The 15,517-nt window shown below is 33.8% G+C and overlaps 1 protein-coding gene across 1 annotated transcript; it reads left to right on the top strand.

Moving 5' to 3' along the window:
* Positions 1–9,560: 9,560 nt before the first annotated feature.
* On the top strand, positions 9,561–13,121 carry LOC120083524 (LRR receptor-like serine/threonine-protein kinase GSO1). Its single transcript, XM_039039301.1, has one exon. It carries the CDS (start codon positions 9,983–9,985, stop codon positions 12,815–12,817), a length of 2,835 nt encoding a protein of 944 aa, XP_038895229.1. The 5' UTR covers positions 9,561–9,982; the 3' UTR covers positions 12,818–13,121.
* Positions 13,122–15,517: the final 2,396 nt, after the last annotated feature.

The raw sequence follows: 15,517 nt of genomic DNA, 5'->3' as shown, positions 1-15,517 counted from the left end.
GAAGTTGTATCTGACTAATGTGTTCATGCGCAGCACTTGAGGATGAGTTTGATTCTTATGAAAAGCAAAAGGTAGGTAATAAGCATATGGGCAACAAATGGTCAAGTGATGAGCAAAAACTTGTGTTTCCTTGTCTAGGATTTCTGATGTGACTTGCAAATATATAACTCATTTTGACCAATGTTTCTTGCCGCCTTTTCAAAAAATCTGATGACTAGAAGAACTCGATCAACTTAATCCAATTTGTATGATTTAGGTTAGTTAATAACTCATTTGGATTGAGTTGAGATCAAATCAAAGATAAAAATATCTATTGACATATATCGATATATTTGTAAATTGAAGGGTCCCACATCAATATTAAATATCTATGGATATCTCAAACTTCTTTAATAAATGCTCATATATCATAATAAAATGTCATCTATTTAGTTCAATAAGAATAGAAATACCATAAACAATATAATTTAGGGCAACTTTGGATTGACTAAAGAAAAAAATGTTTTTTTTAAAAAGTATTTTTATTTAAACTCTTTTGATAAAAAGAGTTTAAAATACACTTTGAAAGTGTATCAAAAGCTATTTTTGATGGGTTGCCAAATACTTTATTATTATTATTATTATTATTATTTTGTAAAATGACTTATTTTCAAAATGAAACACTTGAAAAGTTAAACCAAACAAACCTTTAGTTTAAGAGTATAGACAACTTAATTATTAATCTAAATAAATTTTATAAGTTTTGTGACTTCCAAAAATATCCATTGATATATCTCCATATTAATATCAACATCGATATTTTTTTTTTCTTGGTTCAAATAAATGAAAATGTAATAAGTTGGGTTGATTCATAGGTTCACCTAACATAACCTGAATCACCTTAAAATTATTATTAATTTTAAAAAGTGTATTTATTTATTTTAACTTTATATAATTTCATGATTATTTTGGATCATTTGTTCTCCAACAACTCCTAAATAATTTCTTTAGAAGTTTGAAAAAAAGATTTCATAATATAAATTGAAATTGAGTTGTTAATCTTAATTCAATACATGAAAATAATTAAATATTTTTTTTTACATATTAACATTTTACTTCTTTTTAGAAAAATAAATTAAATAAATGACTCAAGTAACCAAAACCAACCCAACCTAAATATTTAGTAGTTGTCTGGGTTGGGTTCATATTTATTTGGGTTAAGACAGCTTAAACAATTAGGTTTGGTCTAAAAGTGCTTCAACTAAATCCAATCCAACCCAACTCATGAGCATTCCTACATGCGTTCTCAAACTTTGGAAACTAAGCAATGTAAGAAAAAGAAAAGAAGAATATGCGTTCTCTAATCTTTTTAGATTGATTACCAATATGTGTGGCTTTCAAAACCCACAAAACGCCACTATTTGTAGGCAATTTGACAAGTAGGAGGTGGATTACATAGATACTAATAGTGTGATCTTGATATACATGGGCAACACATAAGGTAATGGATAAGTAACACATGACCAATGGACACTAGTAATTGGCATCTACATTACATCTATTTTAACGTATTCATAAAGATGGACATTATATATGAAATATGTCTCGTTAAAACCTTAATAGGAAAAAACCAACAAGGAAAAAAATCCTAGTGAAAGAAAAAGAGTACATATTTCATATATCTGATACTTTTAAAAAGTATATTTACTCCCCCTCATGGAAATATCACTTGAGATATCTAAATCGCCGCATTCCAATATTATGCACCAGTTTTTCAAAGGTTACAGTAGGTATGTCTTTGTAAATAAGTCTGTCAGGTTATTTTTCGAACAAATTTGTTGTACAATGATATCGCCATTTTCTTCAAGATCACAAGTATAGAAAAGTTTTGGTGAAATATGTTTTGTTCTATCTCCTTTAATATATTCTCCTTTGATTTATGATATTCAAGTTGTGTTGCCTTCGTATAATATCATTGGAAGATTTTTATTAGAAGACAAACCACATGTTCTACGAACATGCTGAGCCATTGATCTCAGCCACACACATTCTCGACTAGCCTCGTGGATTGCAAGGATTTCTACATGATTTAAAGAAGTGGTCGTTATGGTCTGTTTCACTGATTGTCATGATACCACAGTTCTTCCACATGTGAATAGATAACCTGTTTGAGATCTAGCTTTGTGTGGATTAGAAAAATATCTAGAATCTGCATAACCAACTAAATCAAAATTTAATTTATTTGAATAAAACAAGCTCATATCTATCGTTCCTCAGAGATAACGGAGTATATGCTTAACTCCATTTCAATGCCTTTTTGTTGGAGAAAAACTATATCTAGCTAATAAATTTACTGAAAATGCAATATTTGGTCTTGTATTATTAGCAAGATACATAAGTGCACCAATTATACTAAGATATGGTATTTCAGGACCAAGAAGTTCTTCATTATCATCTAAATGTCAAAATATATCTTTTTTCACATTTAGTGAACGAACTTCCATTGGAATGTTCAATGGATGTGATTTGTTGATATAAAATCTTTTTAAAATTTTTCCTATATAAGTTGACTGATGAATAAATATCTCATCTACTAAATACTCAATTTGCAAACCAAGGAAACATTTTGTTTTTTTGAGATTGTTCATCTCAAATTCTTTCTTAAGATGTTCTATTGTCTTTGAAAGTGAAGGAACTTTAGAGTACCTACAATCGGAAGCGGGTCATTCCAATTCATTGTGATAGAATTTTCACATATACATTCAAACATACTAATATGCATTCATAACGCTAAATTATTGGCATGCTCAAAGGAACAATAAATAAGAGATCGAGAGATCATACCAGTTGAAGACTTATTATTCACAGTAAATCTCGCTTTTGCTAAAACGGTAAGCTATCGCTCATCAAATCCCAATCGTCTACTTCGAATAGTCTCCACACAAACAGAAGGAAACGGGGACGACACCACTACTCAGAGCCCTCAGTATTCTCGGAGTGAGAATCCAAAGGGTGGGCTTTGTTCGGATTTGGTAGAGGGGAAGAGGAAGGGAAATCGATACAATGATCAAGCAAGTGGGAGAAAAGCTCGTCTATCGTATAGACAAAATGGTTGGTCGTTTAGGTGAAGTATACGATCGTGTAGGAAAAGGTAAGCGATCGTCTAAATGATCGTGTAAGAAAAGTTAAACGATCGTCTATACGGTCGTTTAGTAAATATCGGGCATTAAACGATCGCTTAGGAAAAAGTAAACGATTGTTTAGTAAATAGCGCATGCGAGTGTAAGCGTTAAGTGATCGCTCAGCACTATCGTATAGGTAAGCAATCGTTCAAGTACTATCGTATAGGCACAGGTTTTACTAAGCGATGACACACTTCAACACTATGTCCACGCATACCAATGCTTAACACACTGAGAGCTATTTAAGCGTCTCAAAGAGATTCTTCAACTTACTCATCCGTTATGAAAAAGGAAGAGACGCCGACCTAATATCCCTTAACTATCCAATTAATAGACAATGAATATAATCACATCATATTCATAACCTATGGATTAATATCATATATTAATCATAGTATTTTTCCTCCACTAGATATAAATCATATTTATATCCAATTTTCTCCAAATCAATGTATCTCATACATAAAGTTAATCATATATAATTAACTAGTTCAATTATATCATATATAATCGAACTTACTAACCCAAAAACTAATTCTCAACTTGTATCCAAGCAACCAAGGAGACCTTATGAACCTATGGCTCAAAGTTCCAACAGTACGTGAATGACTAACTAAACTTTTTAGCCATGATATCCACCATCCGTTAACTGCCAAGCATTCCACTAAAGATCGACAGTTGAACTCTTTTTACTATAGATATATTTCTATGTCCATTAGATATAACCAATCATCAGTACGATGACCTTTCATAGATACTCGTAAGTACAGTTGGCCAATTTACTGTCTTGCCCCTGTAGTACATCTTACTCCTTAAGTACCACTGATCCATCTAATGAACAATACAACATAGTCCAACTATGTGTGAACACCTCTGGGGCCATGAAAAGGTGTATAGCGTCACATCGTTCAAACCCCAGGATCAACCCTAAAGAGAGCAATCTATCTACTTACCCCTGCTTTGGGGAAGGAGTGAACTCCATCTTGTGAAGCTGAGTTCCTAACTCCCAAATCAGACGAATCCCCAAAGTGGTAGGTTTGAGTCGGCGCTCTGGCCACTCGCACCCATGCAAATCAAAGAACCGCTCTCAATAGCAGGAGTTCCCAACTCACTTAGGATTGAGGTCATATTACCTATGGTCATCCTAGTGAAGTGAAGTCTCTGTCATGAACGGAGTTATATGATGAGACGTTAACATTTCGAGGTTAGGTTTTATACAAACTCTTTGTATAGGACACCCTCGCTCGCATGTCCCCTACACGAATGATCAGGATCAGACCATCAGTGACAAGTCACAACATTTGTAACTATTCCACAAAGCAGGCCGCGTCTGTAATGTTACTAGGATAAGGTTTCCCTCCTATATCCATATACTACAGACCATTTTGGTTGTCACTTAAGACATGATCCACTTATATGTCACTACATGTATGCTTAAGTTACATAAAGATAACCAGAGATATTAAGTTTATTGGTTTGTGGTAAAATAGTTTATTGGTTTGTGGTAAAATAAAAAACATCTAAATGTGCAAAGTCAAGAAGTGAAGTAAATATCATATATATTATACATCACAAGCGTTCGTACAATTTTTTTTTACAAACTATAGGGCACGAGACTTTAGAGTACAAACCCCAACAGAAAACTCTTCAGAAGTTCCAATTATATTTAAATCATTAACATATACCATTATAATAGAAAATCCTGACTATGATTTCTTTATAAAAACACAGGAATATATTGGATTATTTTGATATCCTTCTTTCAACAAATATCCACTTAGGTGACTGTTCCACATTCGTCTTGATTTTTTTAATCCATATAGCGATCTCTGTAACTTTATTGAATACAATTCCCTAGAATTTGATTTATATGTTACAGGTACCTTAAATCCTTATGAAATTCTCGTATAAATATCATTATCAAGAGGTTGATATAAGTATGTCGTGACTACATCCATAAGATGCATGTATAGACTTTCATACACAGTCAGGCCAATTAAATATCTTAGTGTAATTATATCCACCACTGGAGAATACATCTCCTCATAATCAATACTAAGTCTTTGTGAAAAATCTAATACAACTAGTCTTGCTTTATATCTTATGATCTCATTATTTTCATTTCTTTTCCTCATGAATACTCATTTGTAACCCACATGTTTCACCCTTTCTGGTGTTCGGACTACTGATAAAAAAACCTAACATTTTAAAAGTGGACTTAATTCTGCCTCGATTGCTTCTTTCCTTGAAGCCAATCTTTTCTATGTCGACATTCTTCAACATATTTTGGTTTAGAATCTTCATTTTCAGATATAATATCAAGAGCAACACTATACACAAAAATGTTGTCAATGACTATATGAGTTCAGTTCCATCTTTTTCTGTCAAGACATAGTTTATTGAAATCTTATTATTATCTTTAGGTATTTCTCCTTTTTCACTGATTCGACTATCAGTCATGTTTAGAGTTTTTTCATGGATATTTACATTCTCAACCAAGTTTTTTTTTTACTGTTAATTGTTTTTCTTTTTCGAAGATTTTTATCTTTGGAATCCACTGGTCAACCGCGCTTCTGGCGTGTTCCAGATTCATTATTGATAACTTGCTGTGTTGGGATGTCAATTTTTTATAGAACATTTGCAGTTGGTATATGTGATTTAATTACTTTCTTTGCATTTATAAATGCATATGGTAACTGATTTACTATATTTTACAAATGAATTATCTTCTGAACTTCAAGTTCACATTGATCTATACAGGGATTTAAATGAGATAATAACAATGCATTCCATGTAATTTCTTTTTCCAACTTAATTTCTCCCCCTAATAGAAAAATTTGTCTCATTAAAATGGCAATCAACAAATCACGTAGTAAACACATCACTCGTCAAGGGTTCAAGATATTTGATAATTGATGGGGAATCATATCCAATATGTATTCCTAACCTTCTTTGAGGACCCATCTTAGTACGTTGTGGTGGAGCAATTGAAATATATACTGCACATCCAAAAATTCGCATATGGGAAATATGTGACTTATGGCCATAAGCAAATTGTAATTGTGAGTACTTCTGATAAAGTATTGGCCTAATGCATACAAGTGATGTTGCATGCAAAATAACATGTCCCCATATAGATGTAGGAAGCTTAGCTCTCATAAACAATGGTATAGCAATTAACTGCAAATGTTTTATGAATGATTCTGCTAAACCATTTTGTGTATGAACATGAACTAGAAGATGTTTCAACACTTATTCTAATTGACATACAATAATTATCAAAAGCTTGGGATGTAAATTCACCAGTATTATCAAGAAAAATGGTCTTAACTGTATAATCAGAAAAGTGTGCTCTTAACTTAATTATTTGAGCAAGTAATCTTGCAAATTCAAGATTTCGATTTGATGATAGGCATACGTGTGACCATCTGCTGGATGCGTTTATTAATACCATAAAATATCTAAATGATCCACTTGGTGGGTTAATAAGTCAACATATATCACCATGAATTCGTTCTAAAAGTGCAGGGGATTCAATTCCCACTTTGGCTGGTAATGGTCTAATTATTAATTTTCCTTGAAAGCAAGCATCACACGATAATCCATTAGATTGAAGAACCTTCTGGCTCTTCAATGGGTGTCCATTTGAATTCTCAATAATTCTTCTCATTATTATAGACCTTGGATGACCTAATCTATCATGCTAAATTGTAAATAAGTCTGAATTCATGAACTTTAGGTTCATTGTTGCATATGTTTCAATACTTGTATATGAGTATAATATAATCTAAAAGATAAAACAAACAACTCTTCTAGTATACATTTTTCATATGAGACAGTAGATATGATACAAAGATACTCCATATTATTATTTCTATCAGCCTCAGTATGATAACCATTATAACATATACCTTTGAAACTAAGTAAATTTCTCTTTGATTGACTAGAGAACAATGCATTGTCATTTGTAAATTTTGTTCCTCTAGGCAAAATAATATTTGTTTTTCCAAATCTTCAATTAGGTTTGTATAACCTACTATTGTATTGATTCTTGCTTCCAGCATTGTCGGTTTGGAAAAATATTTTTTACTCATAAATATTGTAGGTGTAGTTGCACTATCTGCCCGACATAGATATTCTTTGCTTATTTTTTTAATCACTCAATATATGGAAATGATCAATGTTTCTTCATTAAAAGAAAATAACTACAATAGAAAAAACAACACTTGGAATATACAGAAGTTAACATTAACCAAGAAAAAACATAAAAATAGAAAGAAAGGGAAAATATTAATACTAAATATTCTCAAAATCAAAAGAAACGCTTGTTATACCATCAATTGTGCCAAAATTCTCTTTATGAGATTTGAAAAAAAAGTGCCACATCTAAATCTGTTATATTGAATAGGTCAAATATCTCATTATCAAATGGTAGAATACTTTTAAAATACTTCTCTCGATATTACTACTGTAGGAAAATATACAAAATGTAGAAAAATGTCTTCTCTAATATATTGATTTGAAAATTTGGAGTCTCAGTGCATCCATTTATGACGAGTTTTAGGAAGAATTTTTTTTTTTTGATGATCACATTTTTATGACATCCAGGTGTATTTTGACATCAAATACTAATGACAAATAATTATTACAATTAGTATCAAATGTTACAAAATTAATTTTGTAATATTTTTCATAGTAACAATATTAAAAAAATATTATATTTATATTAGAAATTTAATATATATCAAATATGTAAAACAATATTTAATTTATTAATTATAACGAAGAAGAAAAACCGACATACTTTTAGGACCTATCTTTAGCGGAAAAAATGATAGGAACTCGTGTTGATAAGGTGTTGTGAATTTAAGGAGCACAACAACGCACAACGAGAATATGGATATGGAGAAAATATAATATAATAATAATATATAGTAAAATAAATAAATATTAAAATAAAATAAAATATAATATATGAATATACAAAATAAATAAAATGAATTTCTTCACTTTCTCTAATCCTTTTTGATTGATCACTAATATATGTGTCTTTCAAAACCCACCAAATGCCACTATTTATAACCAATTTGGCAAGTAGAAGGTGGATTACATGGATATTAATAGTGTGTAATCTTGAGACACACGGACAATACATGGGGTAATAGATAAATGACACATACCAATGAACATTAATAATGGGCGTCTACATTACACCTAATTTAATATATTTACAATAAAAGTTGTTACATTATACCTAATTTAACATAGTTGTAATCAAAGTTGTATAGTGATGGCTCAACAAACACATTTTCTGAATTGTCCATCAAAGAGGATAATCCCCAATATATGAAGGGAAATATCTTGTCCACTTCCAATTGGCCTCATTTATTGAAAAGGAATAACTTTTATATACTTGACAACTCTCTCTTTTCCTCTCTCTTTTGAATATAGTCAGATATCAAACAGGCTGGTTTTATATTAGTCACTCCCACCAAACCTCACATGGTTTCTTTGGCTTTGTGTTGTGGGTTTGAACAGGTAGAACTATTGAAGCTGGCCTTTACTCTAAAAACAATAGTAGTAGTTTTAGTTCTGTTTTTTCTACCTGTATTTTAATTGGGTATTAGGTAGTTTTGGTTGACATTGAAATTTGGACTTCAGAAACAGGATTGCACTAAAAAAAAAAAAAAAAAAAATACATTAATACAGTTTATAAGCACACACATGTTGGACATCTCAAAGAAACAGTTGTTGGTTTTAAAAATAGAAAAGTACACCTTTTTTTTTCTTTAGTAAAATGAATAATATAATGAGATATTAGAGTGATATGTCAGTTATCGTAATTAATTTTGTTGCTCACTCTCTAGTGCGAGTGGCTATTAGTATTTTGTTCTCCAGATTTCTTCTTTTCTGGAGGTAGGATTGGACGTCAGTTGGGAGATTGATTATCCTAATTGGATGTCCTCTATTCTTTACAAGGATTTGTCTACTTGTTAGTTGTTAAAAAGTGATATGTGAGTTAAAATCCTATTATTGTGACCATTTCCTTTTAAAAAGATAACAGAAGAAAAGAGAGTCGGAGAAAAAACACTCCCAAAAGGTCCTAAAGGAAATCCCACGCCTGTATAAGCACAAGTGGGACTGTCGTCTTACTTTTTGCATTACTTTCAGCTATGCCCATCATTATATCTTATCTCCATAGAGTTTCCCATCCAATAAGGACTATGTTTTTTTAGGACTTCTTTCAAAGAAAACAAGAACAAGAGTAAAAACTGACAAGTTTTAGAAGAACTAGGAAAGGTGATGAAAAAGGCAACTAGCTACAAAGAGAAAGTGGCAGTTAAAAGTGCATTTACTTTTTGAAGCTTCTGATTTTCAACTTTCTTTAGCTGATGAAGCAGCCCAACTTTGCTAATTTATTAATTTATGGTCTAATTGTCAATCTTGAGTTGGTTAGATTCTATTAATTTGTTAATCAGATAGTTTCTCAGTTTATATTCCAATCAAGTTGATAATGAGCTTTATTTGAATATGTTAATTATTTCTTTAGAGTTAATTAGTTATGCTATACATAGCCTATTTGAAACCTAATGTTAGTTTTTTACACTGATATTAAATAAAACATTGTTTCTTAAGACATTGCTGTAACTCCTAATGATCTCATAAAGGCTAACTAAACGCCACAGATTATATAATTATACTTTTCAACTTCTCAGCATCCCTTTCATTTTTCTTGCCTTCAATAACTACAAATAGAACCACTTACCAGAGCTGGAATGCTGGTTGCTTCATGTCTTTTATATCATTCTTCCAGCTGAAACATGGCTGGGATTTATGTGCTGCGGTTCCGTCTCTTTTTCTCCATTCTCAGCGTTCTCCTCGCCGTTGTTTGGGGACATGCTCCAACAGATTCTGAGTGGCTTCTGAAAATTAAATCAGAACTGGTTGATCCTGTTGGAATCCTTGAAAACTGGTCTCCAAGTGCTCATGTATGCAACTGGCATGGCATTTCATGTTTGGATGATCAGTCTCAAATTGTTAGTTTAAACCTTTCTCAGTCAAGATTATCAGGTTCCATGTGGAGTGAGTTATGGCATATCACTTCACTTGAAGTGTTAGATTTGTCTTCAAACTCCCTCTCTGGTTCCATACCTTCTGAGTTTGGCCAGCTTTACAATCTAAAGATATTGATCTTGCATTCAAATAATTTGTCTGGAAAGCTTCCTGCTGAGGTAGGCCTTTTGAAGAACTTGCAAGCTCTCAGAATAGGTAACAACATGTTATCAGGTGAAATCACACCATTTATTGGTAACTTGACTAATTTGACTATTCTGGGTCTTGGCTATTGTGAATTCAATGGAAGTATTCCAATTGAGATTGGTAACTTGAAGCATCTGATATCTCTTAATTTGCAGCAGAACAGACTCAGTGGTTCTATTCCCGACAGCATTCATGGAAACGAAGAGCTTGAATACTTGTTGGTATCGAATAATATGCTTGATGGCAACATTCCTGATTCATTAGGCTTAATAAGGTCACTGAGAGTTTTGAATTTGGCCAACAACAGCCTATCTGGATCAATTCCTGTTGCTTTAGGTGGTCTTTCCAATTTGGTGTACTTGAACTTGCTTGGAAATAGATTCAATGGAGAAATCCCTTCTGAGATAAACCAGTTGGTTCTCCTTGAGGATTTAGATTTGTCAAGAAACAACCTTTCTGGAACCATAAGCCTAATGAATACACAGCTGCAGAATCTTATAACTCTGGTCTTATCAGATAATGCTTTAACAGGTAACATTCCAAACAACTTCTCCTTCAAATCTTCGAATCTTCAACAAATATTTCTTGCCAGAAACAAGCTCTCTGGCAAGTTCCCACTGGAGTTGCTCAATTGTTCCTCACTACAACAGTTGGATCTTTCTGGTAACAGACTTGAAGGAGATCTCCCGTTCGCTTTAGATGATTTCAAGTACCTAACAGATCTTTTACTCAACAACAACCGCTTCACTGGATTTATTCCTCCTCAAATTGGAAACATGAGCAACTTGGAGGACCTGTTTCTGTTTGACAACAAACTCACAGGAACTATACCAAAGGAGATAGGGAAGCTACAGAAGTTGAGTTTCATTTACCTCTATGATAACCAGATGACCGGAAGCATACCGAACGAGCTTACAAACTGCACGAGCTTGATGGAGATCGATTTCTTTGGTAATCATTTTATAGGGCCCATTCCTGAGAATATTGGGAACTTGAAGAACCTGGCTGTGCTTCATCTAAGGCAAAACTTCTTGTGGGGTCCCATCCCAGCAAGTTTGGGCTACTGTAAAAGCCTTCAGTTGTTGGCTTTGGCTGACAACAATCTCTCAGGATCATTGCCTTCCACTTTAGGCCTCCTCTCAGTATTGAGGACCATTACTCTATATAACAACTCTCTTGAAGGCCCTCTTCCTGTATCTTTCTCCATTCTCAAAAGCCTAAAGATAATAAACTTCTCCAATAATAGGTTTAATGGAACCATCTTTCCTCTCAGTGGCTTGGATTCTTTAACCGCATTGGATTTGACAAACAACAGTTTTTCAGGTCCTATTCCTTCCAGATTGACCAATTCCAGAAACTTGAGGCGTCTTCGCCTCGCACACAACAGACTCACTGGTTATATTCCTTTCGAATTCAGACAATTGAAAGACCTAAACTTTCTTGATTTATCATACAACAATCTCACAGGGGAAATGTCACCTCAACTCTTCAACTGTACGAAGCTTGAACACTTTTTGCTTAATGACAACAGACTGACAGGAACCATCACTCCGCTGATAGGAAAGTTACAAGCACTTGGTGAGCTCGATTTCTCATCCAATAACTTGTATGGGAAAATACCTGCAGAAATTGGAAGCTGTTCCAAATTACTTAAGCTCTCTCTCCATGGCAACAATTTATCAGGAATAATCCCGCCAGAGATCGGAAATTTCACCTTCCTCTATGTCCTTAACCTGCAAAGAAACAACCTTTCAGGCCCCATTCCCTCAACAATTAAAAAATGCAGCAAACTCTATGAGCTGAGACTATCTGAAAACTTCTTGACAGGTGAGATCCCTCAAGAACTTGGAGAGCTGAGTAACTTACAAGTAGCACTAGATTTAAACAAAAATCTCTTATCTGGTGAAATCCCATCATCCATTGGAAATCTAATGAAGCTGGAGAGATTGGATCTCTCTTCAAATAATCTCATAGGGGAAATTCCAAGTTCACTTGAACAACTGACAAGCATACACATCCTGAATCTATCAGATAATCAACTGCAAGGCTCAATCCCTCAATTCTTTTCAAAGTTTCCGTTGATCTCTTTCAAGGGTAATGATGAACTCTGTGGCCCTCCTCTGTCATCATGTTCAATATCTGCAAGGCAAGAGACAAGCAGATTATCCAAGGCTGCAGTGATAGGCATTATTGTGGCCATCGTTTTTACCTCCACAGTTATATGTCTAGTAATGCTGTATATTATGCTGAGAATGTGGTGCAATTGGAGAAAGGTTTCTGTAATTTCAAGTTCGGATGGAAGTGGGAATGAGCATGGTAGAGAAGAGGTGAAATGGGTTTATAGAAATGACAAGAATGTAGGTCAGTACTGGAAAGTTGATTCTGTGGCATTCTAAAGGATAAGCCATCTTCAGATACTAGATATGTTTTCCAGCTCAAGATGGATTCAGACTCCATATAAGGCAAGATTGAAGATACGAAGGTGTTTCCCTTTGGTTTTTCTTTGGTGGGTTATTCCAAAATCTCTCTTCTTTTTTTCTTTCCCTTTGAATGGTAAATTTGTGTATAGAGCTCTTACCTGAAACCTCAAGGCTTTCTGAGATTATTTGTCACTGATGAATTTTGGAGCCTAGGAACTGTAAAAGTAAACTGGAAATATTTGTAGATAATTGCCTAATGATTATTGTGGGAATTTTGGCTCATTTCTTCTGCAGTTATCTGTCAAATAGACTGTTGGTAAGCTGGAAAAGGTTTAACATGTGGGAAAATATTGACTGCTTAATGTACAGGAAAAAGAAGATTGAAATGATGATGCCTCTTGATGAGTACAAAGAAGGAGAAAGTAGAGGAAAAACAAAGATTTGAAAGAACATTTTAAGTTTTTCTGATTAGTTCTCTTACAAGTTTAGATTTTTCTTTTAAATCATTATTAACAATCTTCTAATTCTGGGTACTTGATTGGAAAAGTATGGAATACTTCCATTCGCATGATCTTCATTTCAAGCAATCGTTTTTAATTTACACAGAGATCAGAGGTGGAAAAGAACATGGTGAAAATATGAGTGCAACAAAAGTCCGAACTGGCTGTGTCATCATCCCATTTCACAACAGTTTCAGGATCTATAAGGAGTTGCAGTTGAAACCAAATTCTTTTGAGATCTTTTCTCATTCCGATCATCTTCAATGCGAGTTCATTGAATCGCTTTTCTATAGTTTACAATAACATTTGCCTTTAAAATTTAGAAACTTCAGATGTCATTATGTTCTATCCATTGGGTTCTGCTGAAAGAGGTGGACTTGACAAGATAAAAGTTACATGCCTTACTGACAATGACTCCATTGTGTTCACGGTATCGTTTCCGACGTATCGAGTCATCTGCATTTAAAGCTCTTGCGTTGAGGATTGCATCTGTTCAAAATTTCCATAGAAAATATTTAATTTGTGGAAATAAATTTGATTTTATTGGTTTATAGTATAAGTGTTATGGTCTCTAATTTTATCCTCAGATTCTTTCTCTCAAATACATATGTTCAATGAGAAATTTTTGGTCAATCACAAATTGTCACGTCATTTCTCAAATTAATGACGAATTTACCAATCATCAAATTTGGGACCAATTAGAAGTTGACATTGTCCCAAATTAGGGTTGAAGACATAAATTGGCAAGGTTCGATGATGCCACGTGTTTTCTTTGTGACCGTTGGATTAAATAAAATTAATTTGGTTCAATTTGATATTTTTTTTAGCCAAAGTTCAATTGAGCCCAAAAATATGCCTTAATTTGACCCAAGTGCTAAATTAGACCAAAATCCTATTAACTAGGCCCAAGGGCTAAGTCCATGGATCAATCAAGCCCAAGTCCTGCACTTGAGTTTTCTTCATTTGTGGGGGTCAGAAATTTTAGATTCTAGAGAGCCTAAAGAGAGCTCTCTACAATCAAAGGACTCTTTGACTCATATGGAGATACAAGCATTCTTCCAAGACTCAAAACTCAAGAACATCCACATGCTCCGCTTCCATACATCAAGCATATGTATTCAACCGAGAGATAATAAAAGGATTAAGTACTAGAGATTGGACCACAATCACATCAAATCAACATCAACACAAACACAAATTCAACTCCACGAAACAAGTTTCTCTGGAAGCCTTGTGCGAACATTGATCATCCAAGAAGATCATCAAGCCCAAAGACTAATCATCCAAGAAGATCAACCAATTTAAAGATCATTTGAAAGCATCAAAAGATTATGTATTATAGATTGTGTTCACTATACTTAAATTAATAAAAACCAAGTTCAACTCCATGAAACAATTTTCTCCGAAAACCTCGTGCAAACAAATTGGCACGTTGGTGGGACATCTCTACCTCTCATTCTCTTTCATTATCCAAATCAACAAATCGACAAATGACACCAAAGAAAATTGCATCCAACGTTACCGTCGCAAGTGACTTCTACATGGTGTTGGGGTTGATGCCCTAAAGTCTCGTGTTTTGTAGTTTGTACGAATGCTTGTGATTAATATATGATATTTTACTTCACTTCTTTATTTTGCTAAGTTGTTTGTTTTATTTGCTTTACCACAAACCAATAAACTTAAAATGCCTGGTTATCTGTATGTAACTTAAGCATGTATGTGGTGACATACAAGTGGATCATATCTTAAGTGATAACCAAAATGGTCTGTAGTATATGGATATAGTAGGGAAACCTTATCCTGGTAACGCTACAGATGCAACCCGCTTTGTGGAATGGTCACAAGTGTTGTGATTTGTCACATGGTCTGATCCTGATCATTCGTGGAGGGGACATGCGAGCGGGGGCATCCTATACAAAGAGTCTGTATAAGACCTGACCACGAAGTGTTAACGTCTCATTATATAACACCGTTTATGACAGAGACTTTTTCACTAGGATGACCATAGGTAACATGACCTCAATCCTAAGTGAGTTGGGAACTCCTACCATTGAGGGCGGTCCTTTGATTTGCATGGGTGTGAGTGGCCAGGTCACCGACTCAAACCTACCACTTTGGGGATTCGTCTGATTTGGGAGTTGGGAACTCAGCTACACAAGATGAAATTCACTCCTTC

Source organism: Benincasa hispida, chromosome 8 (genome assembly GCF_009727055.1).
Source record: "Benincasa hispida cultivar B227 chromosome 8, ASM972705v1, whole genome shotgun sequence".
Lineage (NCBI taxonomy): Eukaryota > Viridiplantae > Streptophyta > Magnoliopsida > Cucurbitales > Cucurbitaceae > Benincasa > Benincasa hispida.
This window is presented reverse-complemented; position numbering and strand designations above follow the sequence as displayed.

Excerpts from the sequence above, each read along its gene's own strand:
- LOC120083524 (XM_039039301.1), top strand. The coding sequence starts at position 9,983 with ATGGCTGGGATTTATGTGCTGCGGTTCCGTCTCTTTTTCTCCATTCTC.